The sequence below is a fragment of the Monodelphis domestica genome, chromosome 2 (genome assembly GCF_027887165.1).
Source record: "Monodelphis domestica isolate mMonDom1 chromosome 2, mMonDom1.pri, whole genome shotgun sequence".
NCBI lineage: Eukaryota > Metazoa > Chordata > Mammalia > Didelphimorphia > Didelphidae > Monodelphis > Monodelphis domestica.
In genome coordinates this window covers 239116259-239135197 of record NC_077228.1, presented here as the reverse complement: position 1 = coordinate 239135197, position 18939 = coordinate 239116259, and the positions used below count along the sequence as shown (strand labels likewise).

Here is an 18939-nt window from a genome sequence, read left to right as displayed (position 1 = left end):
TCAGGATTGTTGTGAGGATCTAATATGATAATATTTGTAAAGCACCAGTACTTATTCCTTTTCTCTTCCCTTTAAAAGCCTAGAGTTATAGAGATAAAAAGCAGCACTAGGCCTGAGGGATTTTTGGCAATTGATATCTGATAATTAACAATTAACCAAGAAAATCAAAGAACTATTACATATAACCCAAGGAATGTAATATGATATGAACACTAGTTTTTTGTTTGTTTGTTTTACCTGATGTGATTTTATTAGTTTAGGATATTCACTCTTATCAATGCATATCTATAGTTGGTCTGCAACAGATAATCTTTCAGAGTTGTCAAAGGCATTGTTGGATAACTTATGAGCTACACAGCCTAGGGTCACATGGCCTGGCATAGACAGGGCTGGAACTCAGGCCTTCCTTTCTGATTCTGATTGCAGCCATTCTGTAAATATCTTTCACTACAGAAATTAGCATCCTTAAGCCATTGGTTATAGGGAATAGTCATGCTGTCAGTGTAGGACAAATCAAGAAGATCATAGCTTAAAATTTTTTTCTAAAAGAGCATTGATTCTCAACCTGAGGTCTGTAGAGTTGGAAGCTGTGTAGTTATTTATTGCAAGGGATCTATTTCATCTGACTCATTAAAAATAAGCAAACGCATCCTCTGATGAAACTGAATAATGTCCCTTACATATTAGTATTTTACAAATTTATGTAGGTATTATTGGATATGATAAAATGCATTATTCATTTGAAATACTTACTGAATTCATGGTAGATACTTACCATCTGTGTGATCCTAGGTAAATCACTTAATCTATTTGCCTGTTTCTTCATCAGTAAAATGGCGATAATAATAGCATCAATCTTGCAGGATTTTTGTGTGGATCAAATGTAATAATAATTGTAAAGCACTTTGCAAAGTACCTAGCACAACATAAATACTATATAAATGTTAACTATCATTTTTATTATAATAACTTTTTATCTTTTTTCTCTACTATTACAAGTATCATAAACTTCTTCTATGGGGAGGGGAGGTAATAAATGTTTTTTCCTTTAAAAAATAATCCTGGGGGCAGCTAGATGACTCAGTAGATAGAGAACCCAGAGCCAAGAGGTCCTGGGTTCAAATGTGGCCTATTAGCTGTGTGACTCTAGGCAAATCACTTAACCCTTACTAGCCCTTACTGAAACCAATACATAGTATTGATTCTAAGGTGGAAGTTAAGAGTTGGGTTTTTTAATGCTCTTACTTAGGTTAGAAACCACTGGTTTTCAGTATTTGTCATTCACAGTTGAAAACCTAAATAATCAGAAATTTACAAATACCCTCACCAGTTCAGAAAGTTAGTATTGGCATTATCAAAAAAAAGAAAAAAAAAGCCTGAATCTTGCCTTTTATTTAATCTTTTTCAGATCCCAGTCACAGTGGATTGGTAGACCATTATGAAAATTCCAACTGGGCACAGCAGCCTACTTTTAGAAGTGAAGCCACCTGCACCTGGGATAAAGTGATAATAGATAGGACTGACAAGGAGGCGTGGCCTTCCATTACAGTAACTGAGACTGAATCTGCCTCAGAATGTACTACAGACATTGACTCTGTCTCCAACTGTGGCCCAGAGAACAGTAGCATGGCTACAGGGAGTGCCCACGGCAACTTCACTGGACATACAAAGAAAAATAATGGCAATAATGGCGCAAATGGAGCACTCGTCCAAAGCACTTCTAATCAGAGTGCCCTTGGAGCAGGTGGAGCAAATGGTAATGGAAATTCATCCAGAGTGTGGGGTGTGACCACAGGCTCCAACTCTAATCTAACTCACTGCTCTATCAGTGGTGGGGATGGAAAAATGGACAATATGATTGGAGATAGTAGAAGTCAGACCTGCTGGGGTTCTTCCAACTCAAATGCTGGCATTAATCTTAATCCTAATGCCAACCCAGCTGCTTGGCCTGTACTTGGACATGAAGGAACTGTGGCAACAGGCAACCCTTCCAGTATTTGTAGTCCAGTCAGTGCCATAGGTCAAAATATGGGCAACCAGAATGGGAACCCAACAGGCACTTTAGGTGCTTGGGGAAACTTGCTGCCTCAAGAGAGCACAGAACCACAAACGTCCACTTCTCAGAATGTGTCTTTCAGCATACAACCTCAGAACCTTAACACTGATGGACCAAATAACACTAACCCTATGAACTCTTCACCAAACAATATCAATGCAATGCAGACAAATGGACTGCCTAACTGGGGAATGGCTGTTGGTATAGGGGCCATCATCCCACCCCACCTACAAGGCCTTCCTGGTGCTAATGGATCATCAGTTTCTCAAGTCAGTGGGGGCAATGGTGAAGGGATTAACAGTTCAGTATGGGGGATGTCTCCAGGTAATCCTGCCACAGGAAATAATAATTCTGGGTTCAGTCAGGGGAATGGAGACACTGTGAACTCAGCATTAAGTGCTAAACAAAATGGATCCAGCAGAGTGGATCCAACTGTGCAGAAAGAAGGGAATGGAGCAAATGCATGGGATTCAGGGCCTCCTGCTAGTCCTGGGGTTCTTTCTTGGGGAAGGAGCAATGGCAGCAATGGTGCTGGTAATATACATTCTGGAGCTTGGGGTCACCCCAGCCGTAGCACCTCAAGTGGTGTTAATGGGGAATGGGGAAAGCCCCCAAACCAGCATTCCAATAATGACATCAATGGAAAAGGAACAATGGGGTGGGATAACCCTAATGTTACTAACCAGAATCCTGCCATGCAGCAGGGCAATGAACAACTGAACTCTTGGGCCAAAGCTGCCACTTCTGGTACTGCAGCAAGTGAAGGAAGCAATGACAGTTCTGGAAGTCAAAATGAAGGAAGCACTGGCAGGGAGGGAGCTGGAGAGAGCCGACGGAGAGACAAAGGAATTATTGACCAAGGGCATGTCCAGTTGCCAAGGAATGACCTTGACCCAAGAGTACTGTCCAATACTGGTTGGGGACAGACTCCTGTAAAGCAAAACACTGCCTGGGAATTTGAGGAATCCCCTAGGTCTGAGCGAAAAAATGACAATGGAACGGAGGCTTGGGGTTGTGCAACTACTCAGCCTTCAAACTCAGGGGGGAAGAATGATGGGTCCATCATGAACAGTACAAATACCTCTTCAGTATCTGGGTGGGTCAACTCGCCCTCTGCTGCAAATACAGGTTGGGGAGACAACAACAAAGCGCCAAATGGCCTCGGGGGTTGGGGGGACTCAATAAGCTCTACTGCTGTCAGTAATGCTGCTGCCAAAAGTGGCCATGCTTGGAATGGGACTGTAAATCAGGGGGACAAATCACCTACCTGGGGTGAACCTCAGAAACCCAAATCTCAAAACTGGGGAGATGGACAAAAGTCCAATCCAGGCTGGACTTCAGGGGGAGGAGATTGGACAGATTCACCATCTGTCCTTGGAAATTTGAGTGATGGAAAGAAGAATGGATCAGGATGGGATGCTGACAATAATAGATCAGGTTCTGGTTGGAATGATACAAGATCTGGGACCAGTGGATGGGGCAGTGGCACAAATGCTAAGGTTAACCCAGGTACAAATTGGGGAGAGTCCTTAAAACCTGGTCCCCAGCAAAACTGGTCTAATAAACCCCAAGACAACAATGTGAGTAACTGGGGAGGAGCTGCTTCTGTTAAGCAAACTGGATCAGGATGGGTTGGTGGGCCAATACCAGCCAAACAGAAGGACATTAGTGAGGCTACTGGTTGGGAAGAACCTTCTCCCCCCTCCATTCGACGTAAGATGGAAATTGATGATGGTACCTCAGCTTGGGGTGACCCAAGCAACTACAACAATAAAACCGTAAACATGTGGGATAGAAACAATCCTGTAATCCAGAGCAGTACCACAACCAATACCACTACCACCACCACCACCACCACCACCAATAACAACACAAACATGGTTGAAAATCTATCACATCAGTCAAGCACTCAGCTCAATCGATCTTCGCTGCTTGGTCCAGGTATGAATTTTATACTCTCTGAAATAAATACTTTACATTTCAGTATATACAGTATGCATGTACAAATATAGTGTGATAATTGTCAACGGGCACTTAATTACCTCCCTGTAAGTAATATTGCTTTTGTGAAATACAAAGAATTTCACAGAAGCACTTGTAAAAGTTTACCAACCAGCAGGCTTAATCAGTAGAACTCTCCAGCTGGTAATTACCCTGATCCAGCTGACTAATTTATATGGCTTCCCTTATAACTTTCATTTCCCCTAACTCTCTTCACATTAGATTAAGTCTGTTGAAAAACTCAAAGTAGATCTCTTTTAAGGACATCAGCATAACATTTCATGTATATAGTTTTAGTATCGATTTACAGATCTTCATTGTTCAAATAAACCAACCACAGAAAAATTACATGGATTTTATAAGATCAGGTGTTGCATTTAAATAAAAATCATATGTTAATGGAAGCAGAACCTCTAGTATATCAGAATTTTTTCTAGAATTCTGTTATGGGATATTATCCATGATTTAGAACAGTGGATCTAGAAATAGTATAGATTCAAATAGAAAACTATTATCTATTATCTCTCTGTCTATTTTGTTAAATATTTCCCAATTACATTTTAATCTGATTCTAGCTGCACTTAGCAATCTTGCTGCAATATATTTAACAACTCTGATCAAGAAAACTAGTCAGTCATAGAAACTACCAAGATGACACATTTGTGGTCATGCTTAACTTAATAAGAAAAACAGATTCTCTTTTATTCAGGACCAACACAGCAAAGAGTAAGAAGAGAACAGAGTAAAAAATTCTTTACATTTAATTGGTTGTCAACAATAACTATAAAGAGGTATGTACTGTCCTCATTTTACAGATAAATAAACTAAGGCCTAGAGAAGTTTTGAATTTCACAAAGTCACAAAAATAATGGTTCAGATAAGATTATGAAAAGCATTTTATGAAACTTTTGAAATATTGCCATTATTCTTAACATGTTAATCTTAGTGGATTTACTATCTATATTCATTTGTTCTTAAGGACACAGGTTAAAACAATCAGACCAAAACTTCAGAGATTGATTGCTAAACAAAAATGATTTTCCTGTGTTAAAGGAAATGGTACTATGATACTGCAAAACACTTTGTTACTTGCTTTATTTGTTTATATTTAAAATATATTAAATTATACACTGTCCATTTTTTATTTGTTCGTCTTATTTTTTATGACCTCTTTGAGAAAGGACACTATAGTTAGTAGCAGGTGGCAGTGGATTTTATTAATCTCCTGATACTTACAATGAGATTTTCCATGCGACTAAGCACTAAATATCAATAATTGAGCTCTTTACAACTACTATAAAGACTCAGCAACTACTAAACTTTAATCACCAAAGAGTTGTTTAATAAAAGAGCTCATAAATCTCTTACTTTGTCCTATTGATGGGAGGAGGCCCTATATAACCTACTGATTCTATAGATCTTTAAATACCTAGTTCTATTATATTAATGCTTTTATTCTTTTTTCAGTGATTTTTTTTTAGGATTTCTATTTTTTGTGTTTAAGGGTTTTTTGATTAGTTGGTTCTTTTTTTAGTTGTATACCCAATTTATTAAAATATTCTTCCAGATATAATTTCATTTTTTAGAAAAATTTATAAAATATAATTTTAATTTTATTTTTAAAAAATATTTTTCCATGGTTACATGATTCAGGTTCTCTTCTTCTCCTCTTTTCTCCCCTCTACTGGAGCTGACAAGCAATTCCATTGGGTTAAACTAGATGTAATTTTAAATAAAGACTGTTTTCAAGTTTATAGAAAACCATTAATTTGAGCTCTAATTAATGAAAATGATCTTTAGTCACATGTTTCCTTCTTTCAAGGAGATGCCCTAGAAGATACATGTTTAAACTTTTTGTCATGGAAAATCTAGTGAGGCCTATGAACCTTTCTTAGAATAATGCTTTTAAGATTATAAAATTACCAAGGAAACCACATGTGTAAGATACAGATATCGAAATTTTAAGGAGGATCAGCTAGGTAGCTCAGTGGATAGAGACCCAGGCCCAAACATAGGAAGTCTTGGGTTCAAATTTGGCCTCTGGCACTTCCTACCTGTGTGACCCAGGGCAAGTCACTTCACCCCAGTTGCCTAGCCCTTACCATTCTTCAACCTAGATAAGAGTTAAATAAAAAGATATAGTTCCTAAATTGAGGCTTTGTACTGAAATTGTTTGCTCCTGAAAACTGAAGATAAAGACCTGCTCAAGAAACAGCCTTCATTTCCAATCTCATCATTCAACCGAAACTTCTCTCTTTTATCTGTTGATATTTTGTCAGATCTAATAGCCTATATTCAATCCCTTGTTGGCTATTGTGACACTTTATTTATTACTCTTAGTTCTCTTCCTCTCTACCTGCTCTTTTTCAATCTCCTTTGCTAGATAGTCATATATGTCAGGTACAATAATTGTCTCTGTATTGAAAGGCTCTTTTCTGGATCCTTTTTTCTCTATATACTAGCCCAGATAGTAATCTCATCAGCTCCCATGAATTCAAATATCATCTCTTTGATCAATATAGCTCTCATCTCTTTGCTGAATTCTGAACCCATGCCTATAATACTAACTGCCCATTAGACCATTTCAGAATTGGAAGTCTTGATGGCATCTCAAACTCAAAATGTCTAAAAAAGAACTCATTTTTGTATTTGTATCTCTAGCAGCTAGCACAGTAACCTAGAATGTAGTAGGTGCTTGATAAATACATGTCAACTAATCAACCAGGAGTTTATTTCCCTTCATACCAACCTTTCTATTGTTCTTGAGGGTACCACCAAGTCACCCAATTCACAACCTCAGTCTCCTCCTCAACCCTCACTTAAATTTACTACATGTATCGTTTCATCCTAATCATAATTTATCTTAGATTTCTTTTTTCACACAGCCACCACCTTCCTTTAAATTCCCATCACTTCTCACCTGCCCTTTAACAATAGCTTCCCACTTGGTCTCCATACTCCAATTCATATTTCACTCAAGGACCAGAACCATTTTCCCAAAGCATATATATGATCATATAACCTATCCTTTTCTCCCCACCTCCTCCCTATCCATTGCCCAGTAAATTCTAGAGATTTCAAGTATAATTTGTTTGGATTTAAAGCTAGTTCTTTATCTTTATAACCTTCTTACATTTTAGTCCCCTCCATAAATTTGATGATTAAGCCAAACTAATCTATTTACTATTCTTCACACACATTCTATTACTCAGTGGACCCCCATGCTTCAAAAGGTTACTCTTTCTCTCCTATGCCTGACTTCCTTCAAGACTTAATTCAAATTCTAATTGTTTTCTCAATTCTTCAAGCTGCTAAAGCCTTCCCCTTTTAAGATTATTTCCTCCTGATTCCAGGTATCTTTATGCCCCCATTTACTTACACAATATTCCCCCACCCCACCCCATTAGAATATAAGCTTCTTGAGAACAAGGATTATCTTGCCTTTTTTTGTATCCCCAGCCCTTAATATCCAGTGTTTAGCTCACAGAAACATTTAATAAGATATTGTAGCACAGTTACAGTTCTCCTACTCTATTAAACAATTTGTGAGTTCTTTAAGTTGTTGACTATTTGACTTAAATTCAGAAGAATTAATACATATGGAGGTAAGGGGATTGGAAATACATGTATTCTTGGTTCACACACAATAAAAAGTATCAAAACATTAAGCAGTATAATGCTGTCATGAAATCATACGTAGGGCTTATCTACAAAGCTTATATGAAATTAAATGTTGCTTAATACCATATCAGCATAACTGAAATGTGATGATAATAATAATAGTAATAGTTACCATTTATATAGCTATGCTGTATATGCTTATATACAGTATGTACATGAAATATATATGCTGTGTTTCAGGCACTGTGTTAAGTGCTTTATAATTACTCACAGATGAGGAAACTGAGGCAAATAGGTTAAGTTATTTGCCTAAGATCACATAGCTAGTAAGGGAAGCCATTTGAACTCAGGTTTTATTAGCTCCTGGCCTGATACTCCATCTACTGAAAGTCTTAGAAAAGAAATAGAAAAAGGAAAGACTTAGAAATCTTAGCTACTACATGAGACTTACATGTTTTTCACTTTATTAACTAGTTACTGTGGCTTATCAGGAATGGCTGATGTTATTCTCTACATCAGTCAGTAGCTAGCTTATATCTTCAAAGCTAATGGGGGATGGGGGGTTTTCAGTTATTTACATAATGTTATAGATGTCATTTTTTAATTTAGCAAACTACTTATAGGTATACTATGTGCAAAACATTGCACTGGGCAATAAGAGACCACATGAAAGGTACATTAATAGAAAGGTTTTGACATGTTTCACTTGCATACAAAGTAGAACTAAGAACAAAGCAGGGGTAGATTATGTGCAACTTCCAAAATGATGGTTAGGGACCCCCAAGTGGCTCAGTAAATTAAGAACCAGACCTAGACCTAGAGACTGGAGGTACTGGGTTCATATCTAGCCTCAGATACCTCCTAACTGGGTGACTCTGGGCAAGTCATTTAATCACTATTGCCTTGCCCTCAACTACTCTTCTCCCTTGGAACCAATATGTAGTACTGATTACAAGAAGAAATGTAAAGGTTATAAATAATTTTTTAAAGAGCTAACATTTGGGGATATTAGTATACAAATAATATAAGAAAGTTTTGTCATTAAATTTGAATGAAGAGAAAGAAGGCAGCAGGAAGAAATGTAGAAGACATTCTAAGGAATGCATGATAAAATCATCTAAGAATAGTAGCTTGGCTGAAAGCATATATGAAAGTCAGAGAGCAATTTGAATTAAATCTGGAAGGGTCATTTGCAGCCATATTGTGGGAATTGTTTGTATTTTCTTCAAAAAACCAATTAGTTTTTTAATCAGAAGATTGACCTCTTAAAGCCTATATTCAGAAATTTATTTTCCATCTTCATGAAGGATGGATTAGAGAAGAGACCAGATTGGAGGTAGAGAGATAAATAAGAGAAGCCTCTTACAATAGTACAAGCAAGAGATAATGTGGACAGCAGTGTGAATGAAAAGAATCAGATATTGCAAAGGAAGAACTAACAGTTTGGTAACTGATGGGACATAGATGATTCTGAGATTTTGAGCCTACATAAGTAGGAGAATGTTGAGAGAAATAGATGTCACAGTGTAGAAATTATAAAAACTTCAAAAACTTTGATCTAAAAATGAAATTCCTGTCAGCTTCTTTTTAGAGAGGGAAATAGAAAAATCTTTTCAAGCATAAGCAACTATAAATATTTTTATTACTTGGCAACTTAGTTTCATGATTTTAATATGGGCTTTTATAATTCTGTTAATGCTGTTTCTTTTTTAATGCAAAATATAACATGGATAATGACAAAAATACATACAATCCTACAATTACCATAGGCATCTAAGAATTAGGCCTGGGACTGACACTTATTTTTATATACTATTTACAGTAGACCAAAGAACAAAATATATTTCAAATGGAAATAGTCTTACTGATAAAAGTTTAAGAGAAGTAGTAGTGTATGTTAGAGTACCAGAGTAGCCAGTCTATAGCATGTGTCCAGAATTTCTCTTAGCAGCAGAAGCCAAGTTGTACAGTTCCCTATAAAGTAGCCTATATTTCTGTCATTCTTTAGGAAAAAGAGCAATGCCTAAATAGGGTTGTCTGTAAGGTAGTGAGGTAAGATCAGGAGGCCTTAGCTCTGTTGCAGTAACAGTTCAGCTGTTCTTATGGCTCAGCTTCAGAGCTAGATCCCATTGACCTGTCCCAGCTAGCAGTCACTATTTTAAGCCTCCTAACTAACTAAAAATAGAAATGCTGTGCTATATCTGTTGCAGCTTGTTTGTTTGTTTTGTAGAGTGGGAGGTTAAGATAAGAAAAAGTAGGGAAAGGAAATTCAGGTGAGAGGTGGATTGGTGAGTGCCAGTATGCACATACAAATGGACTTCAATTATTGTCTTTTCCAATACTCAAATGCATTTTTTATCCTGTTCAGTTGCACAAAGAATATTTTTTAAAATTGCACAAAAAATAAAATTATTATTGGTATCCTATACTTAAGCTTCCAGGATAGCAATAAATAAGTCTTATCAAAGATTAAAATTATTAGATTTGTGACAAGGAAATCACTTTAAAAGACTGATATATTTTAATTTAAGGTCGCCAAGGAATTCAGCTATGTAATTCCTAAATGAAAACTCAAGTCAGCAGTCAACCTTTTATGGAGTTTAATTACAAACAGGAAGAAGAAAGGTATTAGAGATAGAGAGAGGGAGAGAGAGAGAGAAAGAAAGGGGAGAGAAGGAAATAGGGCTTAAATACCCCCTCTGTTTAGGCTGGGCCAAAAGGCCCGTGCCCTTAGATAGCCGAGGCAAAGAAAAGAGATCAGTCCCTATCACTCACGTGACCAAAATGGAGAAACAGTCTCAGCAGCCTCCACCTCCAGCCTCCTTCAGAGCAAAACTTCTCAGAGCACAACCTCTCAGAGCAAAACCTCTCCAACCCCCTAGTCCTCAGACCCCGCTATCTTTAAGGAAACCATCCAAGTTCCCTCCCCCTCAGTTCTCACATCTACCAATCACTGTCCATGTCTTCCCTGTGCCAATGGTGGCTCTAGCTTAACCCAGGACCACCCAGAGGTCTGCCCTTTTGCACATGTCTGTTGAAGGTCATATTCTCAAATAATTAAATCTTGATCCTTTGCTGCAGCCCTTCCTAAATCCTGTTACTCTAAGTAGGGTGGAAATTGTATTTTCCAAGACCTGGTTCTGTCATTCCAAGTATCTCTATTGTATCAATTCTAAAATCAATCATGACTCAAAGAACTTCCTGTTCTATGCTTAAGCATAGGTCAAAGCCCTTTCCATTGTTCAGCAAAAGGTTTCTGTCCTAAAGCAGTCCCAAGTAGGGAGGAGAAGGATCCTCCCATGCCAAGGGGGTTCTTACTATCAGTAGGAAATTTTTTCCAGTATGAGATTTCCCAATGGGGAAATTTCCAATATTCATAAGTCTAAGAAATTTTAAGGTTTACAGATTAAAATAAGTTTTAATAAAAAGTTTTAATGTGGACTTGTGTGTCTATGTGTCTGGTAGTTTCTGATGCCCAATTCAGAGCAAGGACATTTGTCTACTTCACACATTTTTTAATTTAACGGGGGACCTGGAGATCCTCTTATCATAGAGATGTGTAGGGATTAACTAGCCCACAGTGACATAAAGTAGAAACAGGAAGGGAGATTGGAAAAGGGCATAAAAGGCCGTCAGTTGCCGACTGTTGGGGCTGGCAGTTTGGGGGGAAATTGGCTGCTGGGAGTGAGTTGGGTTGGTGATTGGCAGTTTAGTTGCTGGTATATAAAGGTGGGCCTGAGTTTACTTAGAGAACTTTTTGGATTTAGCCTTTTTTTTTACCTTTTCTGGGTTGGGAGGTGGCTGATCTTCGTTGACAGACCTAATTGAGGTTGGATTAAACACTGATTGGGTTGGTTTGGATTGGGCTGGATTGGGTTGGAACTTTGTGGGGTGGCTATTATTAATGGTAGTTAATAGGCAGTTATAGGTAGATATCAGCAGTTTTAGGTGGTAATTATAGTTAGTTATAGGATAATTAGTATAGACATTAGGAAATTTTCTTTCTCTACCTTTTTCCTATATTTCTCTCCTTTACTATATTCTTTTACTGTCTCTATTTTAATTAACCTAAATTGTTAATTGTTAAAAGCTACTAGAAGTTTTCTTTTCTCTGGCTTAAAGGAATAATATTAATTTACAACTCTACTATATTCTCCATAAAACTTAAATTATTAAAAGTTCTCTATTTGTCAAAACTCCCAAGTTAACCCTTAAATCTGTCAATTTTCAGTGTCACTGTAAAGATGTGGTCAGCTCTAAAATGACATTGTGAAAGCCTGCCTGTTTCCCATTCGGATCTTCGTTAAAGATGCCCTTAATGTCTATGTAGATCCTTCTCAGCAACCTTTCATGGGGATTGGAAAGTAAATATGTGGGCCATTAGTTGTCATTACTTTGCCCTTTTTTTTTTAAAACGATATCTTTGGAATTTTTTCAGATATTTTGGGAATTGATCCCTCAATTCCTTAAAAATTATGTCACTGCCAACATTAATCCCAGAATATTTGATCCAATCCAGCTATTTTTACCCCCTTTATTTGCTTTAGTGCCGTTTCCACTTCCAATCCTGCACATGCAGGACTATTTTGTTATATTCTAACTGCAATAGCTCTGCTTTCCTTTATAAAAAGTTTATCATTTAAAAAAAATTCATACCATTTTTTACATCTGTATCTTGTCCTCCTAGCTTTATCCTTTAATATCCTAAAGATGATTTAAATTGGATCTTTCCTCAGGCATTCTTTAAACATTTTCTTTTTACTGCATCTCCTATAATCCATTAGTACTGGTAATCTACAACCATTTCTACCTTTAATTGACATGTAGATGTGCTTGGCAAGGAAATCAAATATGTGTTATTGGAAATTATTTCTTTTGCTAATCTCTGTCAATGGCTATCCATTTTCTTTGGGATTAGAAGAAAATATAGGCTTGTTTTAATAGGTCAAATTAGAATTGCTTTCATTATATTCTGTACCTTTTTCTTAGTATTATTATAGTTTTGGGTAAATTTTTACTTCGCTGGTAACAAGGTGGTGGTCTGACCCCTCTATAGCTAATTCAGAATTAACTCCCATATGCCTCATAGTCATTTCCTTTAGTTAAAATTTTAATCTTTTCCATTTTTTATTACTTGGTACGTTCTATGTACAATGTCTCCCAAGCCCCTGCTTTAAAATATTTGTAATAAAGTTGAGATTTCTGTAATTTTTCAATGTTTTGGCCTCATTTCTTATTCTTGAGCTATATTTTTCATCACACATTCCATCTCTAAGTTGTTTAAAATCAAGTTTTTCGTAGAATTTCTTTACCTCTTTTTCCTGTGCAGCCGATGTTGGCAATCAGAAATGTGATATTTTTGCAGATGTTCCTCAGGAGCCACTGTCTACCCTCCTGCTCAGAGCACATATTAAGGTTATTTCTCTTCCCCTTCCAATCCCATAAGAAATGCAAAAGTCTACTCAAATCTGCCCTGATTAAAAATTCAAAGACTTATATCATTCTCTTCTAGAATTAGTTTCCCTAGCCTTTCTTTCTCAAGATACTGCTTCTCTTTTCTGATTTACTGTATTAGTGCTGTGGCTCACCTCTCTGTTACTACCATGCTAAGACCAACACAAAGCCTTGTTTGTTGAACTGTACCCTTTCAATACCCAAAGCCTGTACTGCCTCACAAAACTTGCCTCTTGCCTCTTGCCTCTTGCCTCTTGCATCCAGCCTAGAACCTAAACCTTAGCATCTCATGCTCATCTCTACCAACCCTAACAAGGACTTTTGCCACCACACACATTACCTCTGATATAAGAGCTCTAGGTACCAGTGCCTCTAGATCTTTCAAGTCTAAAAACAAACAGCGTTTAATTCTTAGAACCCAGACTAGCACCAAAGATACAGATACTTCTTGCTAGTAGAAACTTAAGAGAATGAACTAATTGCAGCAAAACCAAGAGATTTCTTCCCTGTTCTTTGAAAGAAAATTAACTCTGCCTTCTTGCATTCATAGGCCACTTGAAAATGGGAACCCCCATAAAAAGATACAAAAATTACCACCTCTCAATCCCAGGAATACAAAGTTAATATCTCTCTAAGGAAAAATGACTGACTGGCTTTACCTTTTCCTTTTTTATTTATTTATTTTTCTGAAACTAAATTCCAAATAAAATTAGTATTTCCATTTATAATTACAAAACTTGAGGGTGTTATACAAATTTGAAATTTTGAATATGAAAGTAATTCTTTTTCTTTGTGTAAGTATGTATATATAATGATATCCACTTGCAACTTTCAAAGAATCTTGCTTGTCTGGTTATTCCTCTTGACCTTCATTTTTTTTTCTTTTTGGGTTTGATTTGGTTGAAACTATTACTTGAAGGCTAGGGAGGACAGCCAGGTCTAGACACTAATGGTCCTGGGTTCAGTTTTGGCCTCAAATGCTTCCTTAGCTATGTGCATGTAGGCAAGTCACTTAACCTTGATTGCCTCAGTTTCTTTATTTGTAAAATGAGCTGGAGAATGAATTGCAAAACACTAATATCTTTGCCAAGAAAACCCAAAATTCAAAGAGTAGGACAACTAATTGACATGACAAATCGTTCTCCCAATTTGATTTTCTCGAGTGTTATGTGGCAATTTTATCTAGTGTATACTGTTATTTCTATGTAATTACAATACTATGTCCAATTATTACTAGTAATAACTGGTACAAACTCCTTTATCATAGGTTACAATTTATATAATATATTGGTCTTAAAGCATTTAGTTCTGATGATTCATATATTATAAAAGAGATGATACTGAAATATTGGGAACATTTCAAGTGGTTACCTGATTGTTGGATGAAGATACCTTTTATAGGTATTGCTTAATGACTTTTAAATGTAATATGAGGTAAAAGAGGATATAAATGAAGAATCATAAACTTTAGAACAAATATCTTGGAAAACTACTCATTTTTGCATTCATTTTTCTATGTCTTTTTCACTTTCAACAGGCTGGGGCGACATGCCTAATGTTCATTCAAAGACTGAAGCTTCTTGGGGAGAATCATCATCTCCTGCTGCTACAGTAGATAATGGCACAGCAGCTTGGGGAAAGCCACCTAGCAGTGGTGCAGGATGGGGAGATAATTCGGAGCCATCAGGGACATTTGGAAGAACAAGTGCCCCAGCTGCTGCCCCAGCCCTGTGCAAACAAGGTGAGTAAAATTGAATATTTTATTGTTGCATTTTTTAAAGGGAGGAGATATTTAATGGGAAGCATAATTATTACTGTATTTTAATTAAGGTATGTAACTTAGACAGATTGACTTTGACTAACATGTTGTGAGGGGGAAAAGGGGTTATTTTTTAAAAGGTTGGACTTGAATATTTAAGAGTAGTCACCAGGAAGTTCATTAATTCCAAAGAGATTTATTTACAAAATATAGAAAGAATGAAGAAGAAAATCAGAGTGAGGATAAGATAAGATATCTAGCCTAGGCACTAAGTAATTTACTCCTCCAGGCAGGGAGAATTAGTTTCAGCCAGCCTCAGCAAAGTTGAGGACTCAGGACGTGTCTCTCAAGAGGCTAGATCATCTTTCCTCAGGCTGGACACTTCAGATCATGTGTCAGTCCAGTGAGCAGATCCTTCTGCCCCTCTTCACCAGCCTCAACTCAAAAGTATAAAGAATTTAATTCTCATGGGAAGTAATAGCTCTTTTAAAGACATTTTCTCTTGCGTCACTTTCTGTGCCTTCCCTTAATTCTACATCTACCATTCACAGTTTCTGCTCTAGGTTGCCCAGAAGGCAGTCAGTCGATTCTGATTCGTCACTCACTATTGCACACATGTGTCATAGACCTTCCACTTCATGATTAAGTGGGGTATTTGCACTTTTGGTGATTAGATCTAAATGGGCAGATCTTCATACTTAAATTTTTAAGTACTGTGTTTACACTTATGGGGATTAAATCTAAAAATAGGCAAGGGTTACAATTTAATCTTCACAATGTCATAGAAAGTCTCTTTAGGAGGGCAGCTGGATGACTCCTTGGATTGAGAGTCAGACCTAGAGACGGGAGGTCCTAGGTTCAAATCTGGCCTCAGACACTTCCCAGCTGTGTGACCCTGGGCAAGTCACTTGACCCCCATTGCGTAGCCCTTACCACTCTTCTGCCTTGGAACCAATACATAGTATTGACTCCACGACCGAAGGTAAGGGTTTAAAAAAAAAAGAAAGAAAGTCTCCTTAGCTATGTTCTGCTACTTTTATCTTTGTATACTTTACTAATTGGAGTGACATCTTTGGGAAAGAAAAGATTTTTAAGACCAAGTAAGGGTTAGAAAAAATTACAAAATGTAAAATAAATAATTTTGATTACATTAAATTAAAAAGGTTTTGTACAAACAAAACCAATGCAACCAAAATTAGAAGGGAAGCAACAAATTAGGGAAATTGTTATAACATAAACCTCTGATAAAGGTCTAATTACTCAAATATATAAGGAGCTAAAATCAGTTGTACAAAAAATCAAGCCACTCCCCAATTGATAAATGGGCAAAGGACATCAATAGGCAGTTTTCAGATAAACCAAAACTCTCAATAAGCACATAAAAAGTGTTCTAGATCTCTTATAATCAGAGAAATGCAAATCAAAATAACTCTGAGGTACCACCTCACACCTAGCAGATTGGCTAACATGACAGCAAAGGAAAGTGATACATGTTGGAGGGGATGTGGCAAAGTTGGGACATTAATGCATTGCTGGTGGAGTTGTGAATTGATCCAACCATTCTGGAGGGCAATTTGGAATTATGCCCGAAGGGCTTTAAAAGACTGTCTGCCCTTTGATCCAGCCATAGCACTGCTGGGTTTATACCCCAAGGAAATCATAAGGAAAAAGACTTAAACAAAAATATTTATAGCCACATTCTTTGTGGTGGCAAAAAATTGGAAAATGAAGGGATGCCCTTCTGTTGGGGAATGGCTAACAAATTGTGGTATCTGTTGGTGATGGAATACTATTGTGCTCAAAGGAATAATGAATTGGAGGGATTCCATGTGAAATGGAATGACCTCCAGGAATTGATGCAGAGTGAAAGGAGCAGAACCAAGAGAACATACACAGAGACTGATACACTGTGGCACAATAGAATGTAATGTACTTCTCTACTAGCAGCAATGCAGTGATCCAGGACAATTCTGAGGGACTTAGGAGAAAGAACACTATCCACATTCAGAGGAAGAACTGAGGGAGTAGAAACACAGAAGAAAAACAACAGCTTGATCGCATGGGTTGATGGGGATGTGATTGAGGATGTAGACTCTAAATGATCACCCTAGTAAAACCCAGTGGAGTTGCATGTTGGCTGGGGGGGGGGGGGGGGGAGAAGGGGGGAAACAGGACCATGAATCATATAACAATGGAAAAATATTCTAAACTAATTGGAGTGACAGTCCTCATGGCTTGGAAGTCAAAAACTACTTCTCCCAAGATTATATTGCAATGAAAATGTGTTTGCTTTATATATTGTCAATCTGTCAAGTAGAGAAAACTTTTTTTTTCCTTCAAGCTTCAAAATCTATGCAAGAAGGCTGGGGCAGTGGTGGGGATGAAATGAACCTCACTACCAATCAGTGGGAAGATGAAGAAGGAGATATGTGGAATAATGCTGCTTCACAAGAAAGCAACTCCTCCTGCAGTTCCTGGGGGAATGCCCCAAAGAAAGGACTTCAAAAGGTAGCCTTTTCTTTTAGAAAAAGAAGAGAAAAATCAGATCTAGTTAAGATGTATTCAGTAATAAAAGTTGCTTCCCCTTTTGTATCCCATAGTTACTATGAGAAAACTAAAATTAAGCCAGTTGGTTTAACATTGTTGAAAGTTAGAACCATGTGCAAAATAACACCTATTTTGCACTTAAATTGCTAAGTAGATATCATTAATAATGATGGGCCACACACATGCAAAATTTTAGAGTATTGAATTAAAATGTTGAATTATCTGTCATGATAAACACCAACTCTGAAATTCAACTATTATGAGCCCACTCTGAAATTCAACTATTATGAGCCCAGACTTTAGCCTAGTATTGAAAGACAGCATGGTAAAGGAGGAACAGTATTGGATTTGGACTCAGAAGACGCAAATCATTAAACCCTTCTGTGCCTCATTTTTTCCTCAGATACAAAATTTTGGTCGGGGAAAATATAACTCTTAAGGTTACTTGCATGTGATTATATGATTAAACTGACCTAAAAGAATTTTTGATGAAAGAGAAGCCTTTTAGTTTACTATATCATCATGCATTTTTATTGAATAGTTTGAAAACCATCGTGATGGATATTTTCTGGGATGTGGGATATATGATATTTAAATAATTATAAGGGTTTTATCATTTTAAAACTGAAATGAAGTTTTAAAAATTTGGATTTTTGTAGATCACTTATGTCTCTTTAGAGCTTTTCATCTACTCTACTTAACCCCCTCTACATTTATCCTTTCTAAATGGTCCCTTTTCCATCTTTCTATAGTTTACCTTTTATTCATTATAAACACCTTATGGAAATAAAGAAAAAACTAAATGAAATGGAAGGGTTTTTTTGTTTCTCAAACTTCTTATCTTTTTCTTTGAGAAAAGACATCATTTTATGCCTGTCTTTAAAATTTAAAGGCCTAGAAGCCAATATATTATTTTTAGTTAGCCTCCTTTAATACATAGTGTAGTGTGAATAAGATGATAATAATTTTGAAGATGTACATTTAATTATTTCTGCATTGATTCTCTAAGATAGAAAAAGTAATTCTTTGCTTATCCAGCTCATGAATTATTCTTATGTATACATCCCTGTTATAACTAAAATAATACATAATGTTAGCAGCAACCATATTTCAAAAAATTCCCAGAATATAAAAATTATTAAGTAACAATCCAAAGGGTTTCTCTTATTCTAAACTGCAGTAGATTAGGATCATGCCTATTTTCCATAAATTCAGTAAAGAAATGCTTTATAGATTTTTTTCTCCTTTCACCACATTTCATTTGTTTAGGGCATGAAGACATCTAGCAAGCAAGATGATGCCTGGATCATGAACCGTCTGATTAAACAACTCACAGACATGGGCTTTCCAGTAATTAGCATTTTATTTTGTTGCTACCATATGTGACCATTTTTATATAAATATTAGGTTTTGTTATTGAAAATTTTTCACTTATACTTATTGATTAGAAAAGGAGTTATTTTAAGGATGATGTTAAAACACTAAATAATGAAAATCTTTT

The 18939-nt window shown here is 36.6% G+C and overlaps 1 protein-coding gene across 17 annotated transcripts in view; it reads left to right on the top strand.

Annotated features, from left to right (window-relative positions):
- Nucleotides 1–18939, top strand: part of TNRC6C (trinucleotide repeat containing adaptor 6C) — a 266081-nt gene that overhangs the window by 172231 nt on the left and 74911 nt on the right. For 15 of the 17 annotated variants that reach the window (XM_056817419.1, XM_056817415.1, XM_056817425.1 and 12 more), the window contains 4 exons: nt 1409–3997; nt 14670–14873; nt 17233–17399; nt 18708–18788. In XM_056817419.1, the coding sequence (XP_056673397.1) occupies nt 1409–3997; nt 14670–14873; nt 17233–17399; nt 18708–18788 (3041 nt within the window). The remainder of the gene's footprint in view (nt 1–1408; nt 3998–14669; nt 14874–17232; nt 17400–18707; nt 18789–18939) is intronic. The other 2 variants (XM_056817424.1, XM_056817416.1) reach the window with 1 other exon arrangement.